The sequence below is a fragment of the Onychostruthus taczanowskii genome, unplaced genomic scaffold (genome assembly GCF_017590055.1).
Source record: "Onychostruthus taczanowskii isolate IOZ18803 unplaced genomic scaffold, ASM1759005v1 scaffold5, whole genome shotgun sequence".
NCBI lineage: Eukaryota > Metazoa > Chordata > Aves > Passeriformes > Passeridae > Onychostruthus > Onychostruthus taczanowskii.
The window spans coordinates 8230327-8248308 of NW_024502568.1; the positions used below are offsets into that span (position 1 = coordinate 8230327).

Below are 17982 nucleotides of genomic sequence, written 5' to 3' on the forward strand. Positions count from 1 at the left end.
AAGGAACAGAATCCAACTACCGGGGAGAGTTTTTTTTCCTTTTTCCTCCCCTTCTTTCCTTTTTTCCTTTTTTTTTTTTTAATTTTATTTTTTTTTCATGGTCATCGTCTCAGAGGCTGAGAAAGAGTCAAGAGAAAAGCGAAGAAAAGAAAGAAGAAGAGCGAGAGAAAGAGGCGCCTTTTGCAAATAATAAATATTATAATTAGAATCCGGCCCCTTTCTTCCTAAAAAAAAAAAAAAAAAAAAGCCCTAAACGCAGCGCCTCATCCCCCCTCCCTCTGCAAGCCCCCCGACTCGCTCCGCAAAGGCATGGAGAAGGGGACCAACTGCTTTCCGACCTGCCACACCATTTTTCTCGCCTGGACATGGTTCTTACTTCTCTCTTGGTGTTGCACCGGCGCCGAAATAACTTGCAGATCCTGCTCATCTCCATCGCCCTCCTGGCCGTCCTCCTCGTCTCGCCTTAGGCAGGAGCAGCGACAGCCGCCGCCGCCGCCGCGAGGATTACGGAGCTGGCCGGGCGGCCGAGCGCGGGGCTCGGTCGGGGCGGCGGCCGCCGCGGAGCCGGTGCCGGGCGCGGAGCCGGGGGGTGCCCGCGGCCGAGGGGCAGCGCGGCGGCCGCGCTCAGCCCCGCGGGCCCCCGGAGGATGGGAGAGCGGCGCGGCCGCGAGGGGCCGAGGAGCCGAGGCTGAGCAGCACCACCTTCGCGCTCACCGGGGATGCGGCGCACAACCAAGCCATGGTGCACTGGTCCGGACATAACAGCAGCGTGAGTACCGCCCCGCACACCCGAGCCGAGCCGAGCCGGTCCGGTCCGGCGGCGCTTGGCGGGGAGGGAGCCGGCACAGCGGCGGGACGGGGCTGAGCCTGCCGCTGTGGCCGGGGCTGCGGGGAGGAGAGGGGCGCTGGGCGGGTACCGTGCCCTTATCTCCAGCGGGAGTGGGAGACGGAGCGATGGCCGCAGGAGAAAAGTTTTCCTGGGGAAAGGTGAAGGCGAGGGGGAACACGGTTCTGCCCCCGCCCCCAGAGGCAGAGCCGCCATCCCCGGGCGGCGCGGCGGCAGCGCCCCGGAGGGCCGGGCTGGCCCCAGCGCTCTCCTCTGCGCTCCGGCATGTCCCGTGTGCCTCTTCCCCGGGGACACCCCACTCTGAGTCTCTCCGTATGTGATAAACACCGTGGAACGCTTCGCTGCCTCCCCTGCCTGGGATGTATGATGCACAGGGCTGGTGGAAAAGCCCTCCAGTGCCCCGCTGTGAGTGCTGGAGGCAAGAGAGATCCCATTAATTCATTAAGGGGTGGAAAGCCCCACAGAACGTCAAGGAGCTTTGAGGAGAGGCGCGTAGTGCAAGCAGAGTGGAAAGTTTGTAAAAAAATCCATGGTATCTCACGCCTTTTCCCCGAAGTCAATAATAACGAGTCACTGAGGTGTCCCTGAAAGCTGTGGCACTGTGTGTGTGTGCGTGTGTAGAGGGCATGTCCCAAAAGCCCACGCGTTGTGCCATGATAGTGCAGGACCCTCCCTCACACCCGCTCTGCAACGCCCGGCAGGTGGCTGTGGACAAAACTTGAAGTTTCTTTTGACTTGGTATCAGAAATACCTTTTCTACTCTCATGTAGTCTGGGAACAGATGTAATTTAAAGGACTCTGGGAAACCTTTATGTCTGATGACAATATTCCCATTATTCTGATTATTATAGCTTGTTGCTGCCTTGAAAATGCCTCTTTTATTATTTTGCCACTACTGGAAATGAATATAAAGCAATTAACAGCATAAAGCAGATTGGCTGCATTTTCAGATACATTCTTCATGGAACTTACTAGCCATGAAAAAGCAAATTGTCTACCTACTTATCTGTGTCTGTGCATCAGCTATAGATTTAGTGTGCAATTCAACTAATTTTTTTTACTTGAAATTGTTTGTCTATTTATTGCTACTTAGGCAATAACTCTGACAGCAATGTAGATTTTACTTTGATTTAACCAAATTTTAAAGGCAGTTGTGTTTGCCAGACATGAATTTCACTCTCATTAAAGATGAAAGCAAACATTGAAGAGAAAACAGCTGTATTGTATATTTCAGCACTACACTTGCTTCTAGGACTATTTATTTTTAACACAACATGCCATGTACTGAAGAAAACAACCTATATGCCCTCTCTTTTGTTTTATTTTGATGCTGAATCAAGGGGTGTTGAGTAAAAGAAGCTTAAATGCCTCCCCCATGCCTTCCCAGCACGGATTTCCAATAATTTTGGGTATTTCTGCTTAAAGTAGCAATGAAAACTCATTCTGTAGGCATTTGCAGAGGAAAGAAAGGTTATTTTTTTTCTAAAGCACAGCTTAGAAAGTGATTTTCACAAAATTCACTCTCCTTGGTTTCTTTCACAGAAACATGCTATTTAAATAACTTTATTCCTTATTCTTTAAGTGACTGAGAAGGGAAATGAAAAAAATATCTTGATTGTTCATAGCATGCCATTAGGATTTTGCACCTCAGGATACAATGCATTGAATCAAAAGCACAAGCTAAAGCAAAAGACTGGTGTTTACTGCCAGGGTGGTGTTTGTAGGAAGGAGATGCAAGCAAGATAATAAATTCTAATGTTATCTTTTTGTGATTTTCCTAATATGAGGTCTAGCATTCTGAGACTTTTTCTCTCCTGTCTTTTGCAGAAAACATACTGCATTTAGTAATTAATTGGATTTTTTTTAACTGGGTAGAGGGAAAGTTATATGCAAGTTATATACTTGAACCTGGGTTCTTTCATTAATTAACAGATAAGGCTGAATCCAATGCATGTTTTTCTGCTGCAGCTCAGTTTTTACCTAATTCTACTGTTGGTGTGTCCATGGCACAGAACATGAAGCAATTTGCCCAAGGTCACTTGGGCAAGAAGTGTGGCTTCTTTTGCCAGTCACATTGGTCCCCAGCCCCACATCACAAAGCATAAATTTTCTTAGGTCACAGGAGATGTAAAGCAACAGGAAGGTGTGTTGAAAATGGACAATAGATATTAACTCCTGTCATGATTATGTCCATTAACCTAGTAGAGTAGGTAGGATGTATCTGTATGTTAATATACCCAGGCTCCCAAAGCAGTAAAGAGGCAAACAGCTTGCTTTTACCAATTCTGTTACTTGAACAGACTTCAAAACCTCAGCTTTTGTCACTTGCGTTATTAAAAAAATGATCAATCAAGTTCTGTGCATTCGTGGTGGGGTATTCCTGAAAACTGGATGGATTTGCAAAGATCTGCAGACACTCCACAAAAAGGAGGTCTTTGCAGCTGCTGGACATCTTGTTAACTAGATTGTTAAAACCTTCTGTTTCTTAATTATTGTTATTTTAAAAGCAAGTGTCTGTGAATCTCCTATCCCCCTTTTCTCACATGTCCCTGAAATCACAATTTAACTTACTAAAACATAATCCCTTCCAGGCAACAAACTTTTGTTTTCTGTATTTGCAGATAGTGAGGTCAGGATTATGATAGAGGCAAAAAGCTGGTGAGATCAGGGAGTTTGGGTTCTCTGCTTTGTCCTGCCCAGAGGCTTTTTCTGTGACCTTAGGAAAGACAATTAACCTCTCTGGATCTCCTCTTCCAAGTCAAACGAGGATAGTACTACTTAGCTACCACAAAGTGGTGGTGTGGAGCAGAATTCATTTCTGCTTTGTACAATACCTGAGGATCTTGAAGTGGAAATCATTAGGAAAATACAAAAATGCTAGTCTGTGTAGAAGTGAGGTTTGTGTTCTCTATGTTCTTATGGAGGGCACTTGGTTTAATTCAGTGGATCTGATATTGGAAAAAGCAGATTTCTATTTGGGCTTCAAGTATCAATCTTCCCTAATAGAAGCATTTATTGAGCAAGGTCATGAAGCTCTTGAGGGACCTTGGAGAGTTCAGATAAAATGTTTTCTTGTCAAGGCTTTTCTAAAGAAAGGAGGATTTTTAGTGAAAAATACTGTTATTCCCCAAAGATCTACAAGCCATTCTTTTCCTAAAACCATTCCTCTCGGAACACATATGCCGTGTACAAATTCAGTGAGCAGTTTTGAGTCTACACTTGTTTTCCCTCTCTAGATGTTTATGTTAGTGCATGAAATTTTTCCTTGTTCTGCTCATCAGATGCTCTCTCCAACCTTCTTGTGAAGATGATTAGATTCCTCATATGATCTTTTCTTCCTTCCTCTCTCCCTAATTTCTAGGATAAGGATGTGCAAAAAAAGGTAGCAGCATCTTTAATGCTCTTACAGTTTTAAATTTCACTATGTTGTTTCTTGATAGTAGGTTTTCCAAGAGATTCCAAGAAGCTAATAATAAATAATGTGTAAATAAAACACATTTGTAGGATTGCTATCCTGGTGGGATCACTGGTAGAATGGGAAATGGGAACTGGTTTTTTTTAGGTTTCAGAGCTGTCCCTCTGATGAAAGTCGCTGTTTATAGGAAGTACTTAATTTTGTCCATGCTTTTTCTATGAATTACTACAAATTCTGTGTCATTGTGGCTGGGTTTTTTTCAATATGAGAAGAAAAGATGTGCATTTCTAGCTTTTTCTGGATAACAATTTCAATCCACTGTCTATGGAGATGCTGCAGCTATGATCACTGCATACTTTAGTTATCCCATGTATATATGCCTTTGCCTTTTTCAGTAACCAGAGGCAAACTCCACAGAATCATTGAATATTAAGTGTTGGAAGGAATCTTAAAGATGATCTAGTCCCAATCCCCATTGTCTTGGGCAGGGACTTCTCCCAGATTCTGGTATAAATTCTCCCAAACTTCTGGAATAAAGGTGAGAAATGCACTATAATGCCCCAATAAGAGCAGGAGAGGGCATTTGTCTAAGACATTTGTATATTGCAGGTTGCTGCAGCCAGGCCAAGTTCCTCTATGATCCTAGGGGTTGGATTTTTCATACTATGTGAAAATTTTTTTCATCTCACTGTAGTGGAACAGTGCAGAAGACAAACCAGTGGAAGTCTGGTGTGCTTCAATGGTGCAGCTGCTGCTTGCGCAAACCATGCAATTGCATGCTTACAGCATGATCCAGGCCCTGAAAACTGGGGAAGGCAGGATGAGAGCTGGTCAAACACTGGACGGGGCCTGATTTTGTCTTGGCAGCCATGCTGCACTGTTTTGTCCAGTCAGCCTGTGACTGTCATTTCTAGAGTTAATGTGGTTTCAAGATTCACTCCAAGACTTGGAATATGAGATGCTTTTGGGACAAGATAATAAAGAGGAGGCTAACATTGCTACAGTAGCTTACAGACATTTTTTGGTTGAAGAGGGATTAATATGTGTTAACAGCCCCAACATATGTCATATTGGACATTAGGAAAAGTTTATTCTCAAAGGAAGTGCTGCAGCAAGGTACCAGAAGGCCTTTGGGGATTTTCAAGACTCATGTAAAGATGATCTGTTGGGAACCACTCTGCTCTGGATGGGTTTTCTTTGCCTCCTGCAACCACCCATCTTTTTCTTTGCCCTGTCAAGCTCTGGGGGCTGGCAGTGACGACCAGGTTGTGCAAGTTCTCCCAGTGAAGCCTGTCTCTTCCGGGAACGATTCCTCTGAATGCTTTTGGCAGGGTTCTGGTGTGATCTGCTAATGTACTGGTGGTTGGATGCTGAGACATTACTCACTCCCATGGAGCATTACAAGCTGGGGAGGCCAATGGGATCACTCTGTGCCAGGTAGTTTTTCATTAAGATGCCTTACAATGCGGTGTGTGATGGGCAATATTTGCAATTCCAAATAGACTGCTATGCTTGGAAGGGAGGAAGGGAAATCTTTAGGCAGGCAAAGCTGCATTTAGTTGTCAGCCATGGGTAACGGCTCCAAAAGTCCAGCTGGATTTCAGTCTAAAATGTTTACTCCTAGAATGCAAAAATGGTGACAGAACAACCACATTAATTGCACTGCCTTTGGCAGATATTTTAATTTCTATTCTAGACTGTTTTGTTCTCAAATAGCTTTTGAGTATGCTATGGTCTTGTTGCCATTGAAGGTGGGCCAACTTGGCAAAATGTCTCTATGCATTTCTACTTTTCCTCTACCTTTATTAATGCAGTTTGCTACTAAAGTCCTTCTCCAGGACTTAGCCAATCCCTTTTAAATTAATGTTGAAATAGAAGATTGGAAATAAAAATGAAACCGGCATGGCAACTACTTTTGTGGTTCTGTTGAGTTAGTAGACCAAGGAGAAGGCATCTGGAAAATATTTTTTGTGTTGTTTCTCTCCAGACTGGTTTCATTGCAAAGTTTGATGTTTGGACCTGGGTACTGCTTGTGGATCCCAGGAAACTGGCAGGTTCTCTGGGCCATTTCCCTACCTGGCACAGCAAATGTTCTTGTAGTTCCAAGCTCAGTAACAGAACTGCTCCTGTCTGAGGTGCCTATCAGCAGTTTCTCTTCAGACCTCAGTACTCAGACATTGCCATGATCAGGGATGATGTCCTAGGACTTGTGGCTTAGCTTTCAAAGTGGATTAAATGCAAATAGAAACAGCTTTGTGATTCTTTAATTATTTTTTTCATAATGGAAAACGTTCATCCAATTAGATGATGAAGTCTTTTGAAAAGGGGTTTGAGCAGATAATTTATGTTCAGCAGGAGAGATTTTTCTCAAAAGGGAGGTGAGATGAAACAAATATTTTCTTGAAGGCAAGGCTGTAGGAAGATGAAACTTCCTGAGAGTTTCCAAATTTACAGCTGCATTTGTAGTAGGGGTTTTAGAAAACACAGGAGACCAGTGTTGTCTAATGGGAAAAGCACAGGTTAAGGGCAGAGATCTTTAGTGTTACTTGCACTGAAGAATACTGGAAACCAGTCTTGCAAACAGTCAAGAATTTACTCAAGACATACTGTAGTATCCTTGAGCTCACTGGATGTCTGTGGGTTGAACAGAGAGCAGTACATGCTTACATCAGTCAGCACTTGCACACAATTCCAGATTCATTCCAGAACTGAGGGCCAGGCCTGAGCTCATGGCTGGGGCTGCTTTGAGGACATGGCAGGTGACCTGTCAGTTGTGGAGTTAATGCTTGGGTTTGGCTGGGCTCTGGTCAAGTTTATCTTCCACTGAGAATCTGTGTTTGAAGGTGTTGAATGCAACCTGCCTCAGTTGAGATAGTCAATTAAATGACATGTTCCTTGTGAAGCGTTGAATTCTATAATTGCAGAAATTCCCCAAAGCAGCAAAGTATTTGTTTGGATCCTCAGTTTAAATTGATGTAGGATTGATCTAGGCTATTTTACTCTAGTGGAGAATTCAACCTGCAGGATAGTAAAACAGCGAAAAGTAAGATTGAGAAATGAATACAGAGGTGAGGAAATATGGAGCAGCAAGGACACCTGTGGGCCCTTCATGTTTTCTGAATTACAGCCACAAGACTGTGTGCAGATGAGTTTTTCTTCTCTCCTTTCACTGTCTCCTTTCACTGAAAGGGCCTTTCGCTGTCTCTTGTTTGGCTCAGAGAGTTTGTTACTTTGTGGGAGTTCGACCCACACTGTAAGCCATGCTGGAGACTGCTCTGGTGACATAGGTGGTAGAGCCCAACAAGAATTTTAAACTGAAGTATCCCTTAGCTGGAATATACTTTGCTGCAGTCATACAAGCCTTAAGCTGTAGGAATCCAAAGTAAACAATTTCCCAAATCCTAACTTCTCCTAACATTCAGGGAGAACTGCACCATTGTTGTTAATATTTCCTCCATGCAAAAAGGAGAGCAGAGAAGTGTTTCCTTTCCTGCCTTTATGGGGTATTATGAGACTGAGGCAACTGAAGAAAATCTGCTGCATGTTTGTAGAACGTGGCTGTGTGGGTGTAAACATATTTGATAAATAACTGCCATGGGTCAATTTCCAGCCTTCATAACCAGCGGAGTCGCAGCATGCAATAAAAGTAAGAAAAGATGGATGCTGAGTGATCAAGTCTCACTTTTGTTCCTCCCTCTCAGTGCTGAAGGAGACCTGATTGAAGGAGACCTCCCACTGAAACGAGTGGCACAGCCCTGACACTGAGGCTGTCACGGTGTTTTTTCCCCGTTATATTCCAACATGCGACACAATCGCCAGGCAGCAGCTCTGCAGAGCAGCACAGGGCCTGCGTGCCCCAAATAGCATCAGTTTTAATTAGCCCGGCATGCTGTGGATGGGTCCCTGGGGCGCAGGCCGAGGGAAGGGTGCGGGCTGCCGGGTGAGGGAAGCGGAGCCGGGCGCTAGAGGGAGCGTGGGCATCTGCGAAAGGGAGGGAATGCTGCTGGAGCCCGGACGAGTGCTGGGAGGGCAGAGGCTGCTGAAATATTAATACGGAAACCCGTTCGGAGTCACAGACTCTGCGAAACTCCCGCTGTGTGGGGTTCCCTCTGCGAGAGACCAGAGGAGTCCTGCCAGACACTCGGCCATGGTACAGCGTTTCGCCGTCCCCTGCAGCTGATGCTGGCTCCCTTGTACTGTCTCTAATCGCTGCCAGGCTTTTCCCTGAAGGTGGTTTTCCCTGTGCCGGGGTCTCTCATCTGCTCCGTCCCCTCCAGCCTGAGTCGTGCCTGTGAAAGCTCCAGCACGGCCCTGCAGCTGCCGGCGGTGCTGCTGCTGTGGGCCAGGCCGTGTTCGAGCTGTGCGGCCCGGGGAGCAGCGCAGCCGCTCCTCCGCTACCCTGCCCCGTCTTTGTCCCCCGGGGGACTGCTGACAAAGCCGCCTCGCTGCCCATCTGCTCCCTGTCCTGCGCCATCCACAGCGGCAGGGGATGGCAGGAGAGCTGGGCTCCTTCGCTTCTCTCCCTGTGCCTGATCCGCAGAGGACGCCCTTGCCCTGACAGGTCCCTGCCACTTGGCACTCATGACTTTTTGACCAAGCTGAAGGGTGTTGCACAAATCTTAGGGTTTGTGTTCCTCCTTTCTTTTCTTGTGGATGTGGAGGAATGGAAAGAATTGGAATGCTTACCAGCCACTGCGTTGTGGGACAAAAAAACTTTTCCTGGGAAACATGGTTGCACTAGCTGATCTCTTTCGGACTAAAATGAATGCTTGGGATTAAGAAAAAAAAAATAGGACTGAGCAGCTGCAAATCACTTAAGTCAGTGATGGGGGGACTAAAATGAATGTTTGGGATTAAGAAAAAAAAAAAATAGGACTGAGCAGCTGCAAATCACTTAAGTCAGTGATGGGCTGAAGAACTGGGATGCTGGAAGCAGCTGCTTTGACACTGCATCAGTCTGTAACGTGGGTACTGCTAGTACATCTTCAGTGGTGCTGCTGGTAGGCTCCTGAAATGGGTTGAGCCTCTCCTGAGGATTTGCTAGAGGACCCCAGTGAGGGGTTAATGAAGCAGATGACTCAGCACAGAGCTCCTGCTGACTTTCAGGGCAGAGAGAAATGTGTGGGTTGAGTTCAGATGTGCATCCTTGGGCACTGGAGGAGAGCAGGCTGTGCATGCAGGTTGTCTTGTGATTGTGATCTTGCCATTGCGCCTAAAATGTCTTGGATTCCCTATCCACAAGCAGGAGTTAACTCACATGAAGGTCTGTCACTGAAGCTTGAAATGGATGGACATTTGCAAAAGCTGTTGTGTGGAAGAGAATGTGTAGAACATGATTATCTCACTCTTGCCACAATGCTTTAGGACCTCATGGGTGATGGGGGGATGGAGTGGAAGCTTCAATTGGTTGTTAGCCTTTCCCTGCAGCTCGTGCCTGTTTGAAAAATCTCTCTCAGCTGTGATCAATACTGTGAGGTGCAGGCAGATTTGGTTGGTCTGTGGCCTTATTTGCCTGTTAGAGAGCTGGATCCTTTTTGCACAAGGCAGTGGGGTGGATGGCTGTGCATGTGGAGACATTGCTCTGTTCTAGTCTTCCTGTCCTTTACTACCAAATCCTACCAGTTTTGTGCTTGCAGAATGGCAGACATGACTGTACATAAAAACGTATTTTGCTGCCTCCTTCAGCTGTCTGTTCCGAAGGTCATTAAAAGGAAGGTCAGTAGTATAATTTTTTTTCCTTTTTTTTTTGAGAAAACTGAGGCATGCAAGAGAGGAGGGATATACTTTGGGCTATGATCAGTATTGATGGTCTACTTAATAACAAAAGACTTACTTTACTTCATTGCTACAGCTTAGATACTGTACATAATTTTTAACAAGAGATTGCATGAAAGGAAAAATAGGTGAGGTGTTAAGAGGGGAAAGAACAGGGCTCTCAATAGTAGAAAAGTATAACATGGTCAACTAAAATCATTAACATATTGATCAAGTTAAAGCATTGCAAACTTCTGTCTCAAAGGGTTTTGAGATCATCACTGTCTGCTGTTCCAATCCCTTTACCTTCTTGGCTTGACAGATCAAGCCATTTCAAATTGCAGCTCCTTTTGAGCTGGGTGAGAATCAGCATGATGAGACCATGGGAGCCGTGAATTTGGGCTTTCATTGGAAATGCAGACAGGAGAGGAATCACATCTGTCTGATCAGGGGAGTGGGAGCTGACTCTGAGGTATGTGGATTGTTTGGAATACTCTAGGATGATATCGCATGTAGGTTTGCATACCTGTTTGTGCAATCTTACATGGGATAATGTAGAAGCATGCAAAGTTCAAGCATCTTGTAAACTTCTGTGGTCATTAAGGTGGCCTTTCCCTTCATGTTCCACTTCGCAGCCAAAGGGGAAAGTATTTACCCAACACCAGGTGCCGGTGAAGTACTCCTGAGTGAGACAGGGCAAATTAATTTTCCTTCTGCCCCCTTGGTGGGGCCTGGTTGGTTTTCCTCATGGCAGTCTTCTGCCAGCTGGAGGGCTAGACCAGTATGTGAGGGGTAATGTCCTTGTTCTGTCACCCACAGTTTCTTTCTAGTTTTATTCCCAACCAGGACCTGGCACTTGTGGACAGACACACTGGCTCTCTGAATTTGAATAAACCTTGTGTTTGCAGTGGGACAGGGTTTTGCCTCTGTTTGGCCAAAAGCCCCAGTGCAAGACACAAGACTGGTGAGCCTGCATGTGAAGAAGCACTGTCAGCTCGTGGTCACAGTGTGTGGTGGGAGAGGCAGACATGCACACCTGCCTACTGGGCTCTGAAAAACACATTTGTACCTGGCCTGAAAAAAAGGTTTGCCTGTGAGACAGTGAGATTGCAAACCCGTGGGATAGCCATGCTATTTGAGACAGCTGGTATTTCAGAAGAAAGAATCTTTGTTCAGGTGTTCTTTGGCAACTATTAGAGCAACACCAGGATAAAGCCCCATCCAGTCACAGTGTCCATATCAGGTGTCACAGAGGTATAATAGAGATTGTTCAGCTGTCTATGGTCAGACTTTATGGGTAGCTGAGCCTTTACTTGCAGGGCTTTCAGAAAAGTGTGGGCTATGGAATACAGCAGAACAAGATCTGACCAGGACAGCCCACCAGATTATGATTTCTGCTGAGTGATTTGAGGCCCTGTCCCAGTAGCCATGCTGAACACTTCATCTGGTCTGTGAGCACTGTGTGCTCTCTGAAGGACCAGGAAATGAGCAAAATGCCTGGTGATATTGTTAAGCAACAGAAGTTTGCAATCACCTAACTGTGTGCCCTCCCAGGACTCTTTTCTCTGTGTTTGCTGTCATCTCTGTCATGATCCCTCATTCTGCTGCCTGTTCAGAGGGGTGAAGAGTGGCACAAGGTGTACTTGGCTGAGCATTACAGATGTGCTGGAGGGCTCGCTGTGATTGATGCATCAATCAGCTGGAGCCCTGCCAGCTATGAAGGTGGACCCTGGGTGCCTTATGGTTCAGGCCAGATATTATTTTGGGGCCTGCTTCTTCACTCAGCTCAACTTAGAGGAATTCTGCACCTCTGTGACCTTTTATCCCTGTTGAGTTCAGTTCAAATTGGTCCAAGGATTCTGAAGTTGTCCCTCCAGTGCTAACTCACACATAGCATGATCTGTTGATCCAAAGCAGAAACGGTTTCTTTTTCAAGGTACCTAAACCACAGCTACAGCATTAGCACTGAGGAGTCCTTAATTTTCTTAATTAAGTGTTGGTTTTTGCTATCCTGCCTGGAAACTGTTCCTTTAATCAAAAGGCACCACTGCTGGTAGTGTAGCATTCTAAGTTTGCTTGTATAGCACCTCTTTGTGGCAGGTTCAATGTACCTGCCTTTCCTTTTAATTAATTTCAGATTATTCACGTTACTTGTTCCACCTCACATACTGCAAGTAACAAAGCCTGCCTTTCTGAGTTGCACTGAGGTTTTGTTCGTATGACTCTCAGTTTTCTGTGGCTTAAAAAAAAATTATTAGTGCTTCCTGTAGTGCTCCTGGAAACAGGCAATAAGCTGGTTTGGGGAGATGGAAAAACAACTCACAGAAAGGAGAAATAGGCAGGTCTAGCTCTGCAGAATGAGATCAAATGTTAAATGATAAAATATTAAATCATTTGAGAATGCTATGTCTTCTGTAGAAGAGGAGAGTCTCATTTTCTTTCCCAAAGACAAAGTTTAACAGTAATGAAAGTCACTGACTAGATGATGCTGTTCTCAGACAGGTTGGAATGAGCCAGAGTTCTCCTCATGTGCTCATCCTGGAGGAGACAGGGGTGAGAGGCCAGAGCTGATCCATCAAACATGTCAGAACACTGGAGGGAGTCAATATATGTGTGAAAGTGTTCTGTTTCACACCTGATGGGGAAACACGTTGTCTCATGCTGCACATTCTTACCTGAGAGAGTTGGCTGTAACATTTATTGTCCTTGGTACCTAACAGGTTTAACAAAACTAAGTCTGCTATTACCTGTGTTTGTAAAAATATCAGCTGCATGGGAACACCTCAAAGTAGAATGGGAGGGGACAGAGTGGATCTTTCTGGGCTTTTTTACATCTTTTGAAGTCCCATTTTAATCACTAAATTGTTTAAAAAAATTGGTTTTGAAATGTAGGGGATACTATGCCTACATTTATATGTGTGCAAGGATATGTGACCTGATAACTACAGAACTAGGTATGTAAGCATATAATTAGAAAAAACCTAAGTACCATGTAGCCAGGGATGATTTGGGGCCATAGTCTGATTTTTCCTGCTTTTCATGTGTTCCTTGTCTACACCCTCCTCTGTAACTGTGGGCTCTGATGCTATTATATGGTACTGCAATCCCTTCCTCCTCTTCCCTTTGCTGTGGCCTTTGCACAGTGGCAGTGACTTGGACAGGCTTTAGTATGAGTGAGAGTGAAGGTTTTTCTGTGCCTGTCACAGCTGGGTTTGGCAACCCTTAGTTACACACCAGGTTCCTTAGGTTGAAACTGGTTGTTGGCATGCTGAACTTGGGGCTCTCCTAAAGCATGTGTCCTCCCTTCAGTTCTGCTCTGCTCTCATCTGCAGATCTCACTGATCAGGAGATGGGAGGAAATAGTAGCAAGGTGGAAAAGAGCTGGCAATTAATTGGGGTCTGTCCTTTCAATCCTTTCTGTCTTGAGCTGAAAGCTTTTTTTTTTTTTTTTTTTTTTTTAAATGCTTGTGGAGTTTTATGATTTTAAGAGAGAAGTAGAAAACTGTGTTTAATGATAAACATTTGGAACAAGGGAGGTTTTCTCCCCACCCAGCTGTATGTACAGCACCTTGTGCAAATTTTGTGACTTTAGAGGATGATATGTATGATACAGAAGGCAGAACCTTGCAATTTGTTTTTACCTGCTTATATGGAATTTGAATTCCCTGAAGAGGAGGCAGCATGGGCATTCCCTGCTAGCTTGTTTCTACAGAACATAGATGATCAGTTGTGGTGGGGCAGATGTGGCCTTTTCTGTTCTTTCTGACTTTTTGACACCAGCCTCTGCCAGTCTCTGGAGTGGCACACTGGTCAGTTTTGTGCTTGCTTTCTCCCTCCTGAATTTGGGGCCAGAAGGTGTTTTGCTCCTGTGCTAGTCCCCTGTGGTGAATTATTCTTAACAGTGTTGGCTACAGGGAGGCTGGTAGCTTTTTCAGGTTCATTCTTTATTCAAATTCTCTGCCTCCAGCGGCATGCTTGTGCCTGACTTGTCCTGATGCATTTTCCTTGGGCATCCTTCTGCTATGGCAGCTCCTGCCCAGGCACGGACAGAAAATGAACCTAAAAGATGGAATTAACACCAGAGGAAAAAAAAAACACCAGTCCCCTGAGCAAGGCATGCACAGCCACTGGGAACTTAAATAGTGTTTGGATGATGTACTGCTTTGTGCCTAACTCCTGCTGGAGAAGGGAGGAAAGTGATTATTCGAAGTCAGGGGATCTGACTCCCAGGAGTCTGGGACACAGTCAGTTTAGGTTAGACATGCCATGGCTGAATGATACTTGGAGTTGTCTCAGACAAGAACTGGGCAGAGAAATGCTGTCAGGAGGCTTTTCTCCTTCTTGTTTAGGCTGAATGGGTCATTCTCACCTGCCAGGGTGCATAAATTGCTGTCCTGTGAGCTAAAGCATTAGACCACTGACTAAATGGTCTGTCTTGCCATTAACTGAAGGGAGAGGAAGGATGTCAGTAAATGCATATTAGCCTTTCAAGGGGTACTGTTCAGCCCATATTAGTGTTCTAAAATCCACTCTGATTTATGGTGATTTATGCTGATGTTGCTTCAGTAGAGCTTGATTTCTGCTAGTGTGGGCAGGACCCTAATGTGAATATTTCTGTCTGCAGCCTTAGTTTTGCCAGTGTGGGTCTGTAAGTGTCTTTATGTATCTTCTTTGATTTTTACCCTTGACTTTTTTTCCCCCCCCATTTGTCTTGTATTTTCTTTTCTATTGCCTTGAACTTGGGACAGTGAAAGTGAGTTATCTGATTGTGGGGAACATGACTAAGTCTGTGACTTAAGGGAGGAAGACTCAGGTATTGCTGTAGTGTGGGCAAGTATCTTTCTCTCTTTCTTGTACTGGTGAGAAACTTGGATGTTCAGGAGCACAAGCATGTGCTTTAGCAATAAAAAACAGTAGTGTTAATTGCCTACCAGTGATTTGGGCACTTGAGGGTGAGAATTGTCAAGCTGGAACTTGCCAAGTCTCTGTTCTTTTGGAATATTTAGAATAAAAATCTCAGTGTTAAACTGTATCCTAAATGCTGTTGGTCTTGTTCTGGGAAAAGACAAGTATCTCTTCCTAGTGCACATAGCGTCTCTTAAAGTCTTTTGTGCCACTGTGGGCTCTCAGTTCACTGCTTAGCTAAATATCTTCGCTGCTTCTGGTGGGTAAATGTTTTAAGAGGTCACAAACACCTGCCTGAATGGAAGTTGGAGGGAGGGAACCATTTTTAATAAACTAGCAAACCAGGCTTGTAAACACTGTGCAGTGCTGTAGTCATGAGCTGGGGTTGCCAGCCTCTTCTGTTCTTGTTTTAGAAACAGCTGCTATGAGGAATTTTTTTTTTTTTTGGCTGGGTAGATAAAGAGTACACAGACTTGGCCAGGCAGACCAAGTGCTGTGAGTGATCTCTTTGCCAGAGTGGAAATGGTGTTCTGGATCTCTCATTTCTGCTTGGAGTAGCTTGTCACTGGAACCCTTTGGTTTGTCTTTTGTTCTCTCTCTTTAATAAAACTGCTGTGCTTGGTTTAAATCCTTGCTATTGCAATAAAATCTTGATAAGGACCTTAGCTTGATGAAGCAGGAGCTCCTGTCAGAGCACCATGTTTTATTTCAAGGGTATATTTTTCATCTTCGTGATGCTGAGTAGGGCAACAGTAATACCTTCAAAGTCAATGCTGATGCACTGATGAAATGTCAGTAAGATGAGAATTAGACCCATGTGCCTTCCCCTTCTCTGGCATCTGGCAGGCTTGGACAGGATGGACTTTGAAAGCCTCTTCCATCTGCAAGACTGTGCTTCTACCTGTGTTTCATAACAGACAGCAACCAGGAGAGCATTAACACGGTGATAAATTGCCAAGTGTCAGAAGCCATCAAGCTGCCTGGTGAAGCAGAGGTGTCTCTTGGAGGGGTTGAGCAATCCAGGAATGCAGTCCTTTAGAAGTAGCTTTGAATGATGATGAGGGCTTCACTTGCAAAGTTCCACCAAGCAGTGTCCAAACAGAACATCAAACAAAAATGAGACTTCTTTACTGCCTTGGTAGAGACCATCCTGGCTTGTGGTGTGGCATGTTCTCTTGCTGCTTTGCTTATTGCCTGAGCTCTGAATCAGTTTCACAAATTCCATTGTTGGCTGTGACCTCTGTAGCCCTGCTGTGCTGGTCCTTCACTGCTCCTGGGTTTAGGTTCCCCTCTAGCTCAGGTCCTGCTGGCTTGTCTGACTGGGGCAGGAGTATTTTAGAGGGCCTTGATGAAAACCTAGAGAAATAATCTGGGTTTTGGCTCAGGAGTTAAGCTCCTTAGCACTTGAGGATGAATGACTTAAAGCACAAACAGGCAGTGCAGTAAAGGTGGTATATTTATTAAAGCAAGTTCCCATTAACTCTTTCTCCTTGACAGATATAATATCTCTAGCTGTTCTTGTCCACTGTCATATAAGGTCTGACTCAAAGCCAGTGAATTCTTTGCATTTTTATTGACTTTAATGGGGTTTGGACATGTGCCCAGGATCATAAGATCAGATGTGCTGGACGAGACCAAAAGTCCATCTATTCCCAATGTCACACTGCTCAGTAGCACAGCTGTATCTGGCACCTCTCTGGAATCAGGAATACGTAGTACAGAGAGCTCTGTAAACAACTGACTGCTTGCCTTAGTGTTTTTGAGAGTGTGTGGGCTGGTTGGCAGAAGGGAAATAATTTGGGCTTAATCCCCAACCCCCATCACCACCCTGACAGGTCTCCCCAGGTTTTGACTGGAACCACACACAGACTTGCATTCTGGCTAAAAAAAGACAAACAACCACAACCAACAACAAAATAAAAACCACACCTCCTTAAATTTTAAGAAATTGTTGAAATAATTTTTTTAAATGGAAAGGTGATACTTTTATTTTAAAAGGTTAAAACAAAATATTTATTGTGTAGTTATGAAAGCAAACTCAGCACAATTTAGAAGATACAAAATATGCTGGCCTTATGAAATTGCTATTTTACTGCAGAAAGTCATGCTTGAAGATACTGCTCCTGTGACTTTTTGTGCTATGCTGTCTTGGTATAAAGTCAGTGAAAAAAGGTTGTAAGTTTATGTGCTCTTATTGGAGGAAAGCAGTGAGCTCCATGGGTAAAAACAGAGATTATGGTGTCTGATGCAGGGCCTGCTTGTAAGGTCATGTTGTTTTGTGTTAATTACAGGAATTACCTTGCTGACGTCAGCTTGTAAGTCAGCAGGGTGGATACTCACACACTGTTCTGGAGGTGGCCAGAAAATGACAGTAGTTTAGAGAATTGTTTTTGGTTGTGTTTATTAGTTTGTTGGGGTTTTTTTGGTTTGGCTTTTTTTTTTTTTTTTTTCCTAAGAAGCTTTTAAACTGAAAATTCAAACTGAAATGCACACGTGATTTGTGTTTGTTTATTTGTCTGAGTTTTTTTTAGTTGTGGTTGTCATTTAGTTAATTTTTAATATGGGTTTTTTATTTTTGCTAATTATACCATTTGATGGAAACTAAAATCAAACTCCCTCTTCTTCATCCTGATTTAGAAACTCACTATGGCTTGGTAGGCTGGCTGTGTTTGACAATGGAGGGGGAGTTACACCTCAAATCTAAATTACTTGGTAGCATTTGCCAGCAGAAAGTTGCAACTGAAAGGGAGTCATGGGTGCCTTAGGGGGCAATAGGGTAGAGCTTTCATGTGTTACCACTCTTGCAGGATGGACAAAGATGTGGGAGCTCAACCTTTAGGCTTTACACCAACCACTGACAAGTTGTTTTCCTCTTTGCCTCAGTTTCCCCGCCTGTGAGAGGCAACTGACCTCGTTTGCAAAGCCCTGGGGGAGGGACTGGTGGGAGGCACTGGGTAAGCCCTGTTGTCTATAGCTATTGGCAGCTGAGGTCTGGACCAATGTGCCTTTCTTTCTCCTTCCCGCAGGGAATTGGCCACTGTTCAAGGTAGGCAATAAATGC

At 44.7% G+C, this 17982-nt stretch overlaps 1 protein-coding gene across 1 annotated transcript in view; it reads left to right on the plus strand.

The window, feature by feature from the left end:
* Window positions 1–309: 309 nt before the first annotated feature.
* Window positions 310–17982, plus strand: part of SORCS3 (sortilin related VPS10 domain containing receptor 3) — a 266570-nt gene continuing 248897 nt past the window's right edge. Inside the window, 2 exon segments of the mRNA XM_041415598.1 lie at window positions 310–581; window positions 583–769. Of these exon segments, the coding sequence (XP_041271532.1) occupies window positions 310–581; window positions 583–769 (459 nt within the window).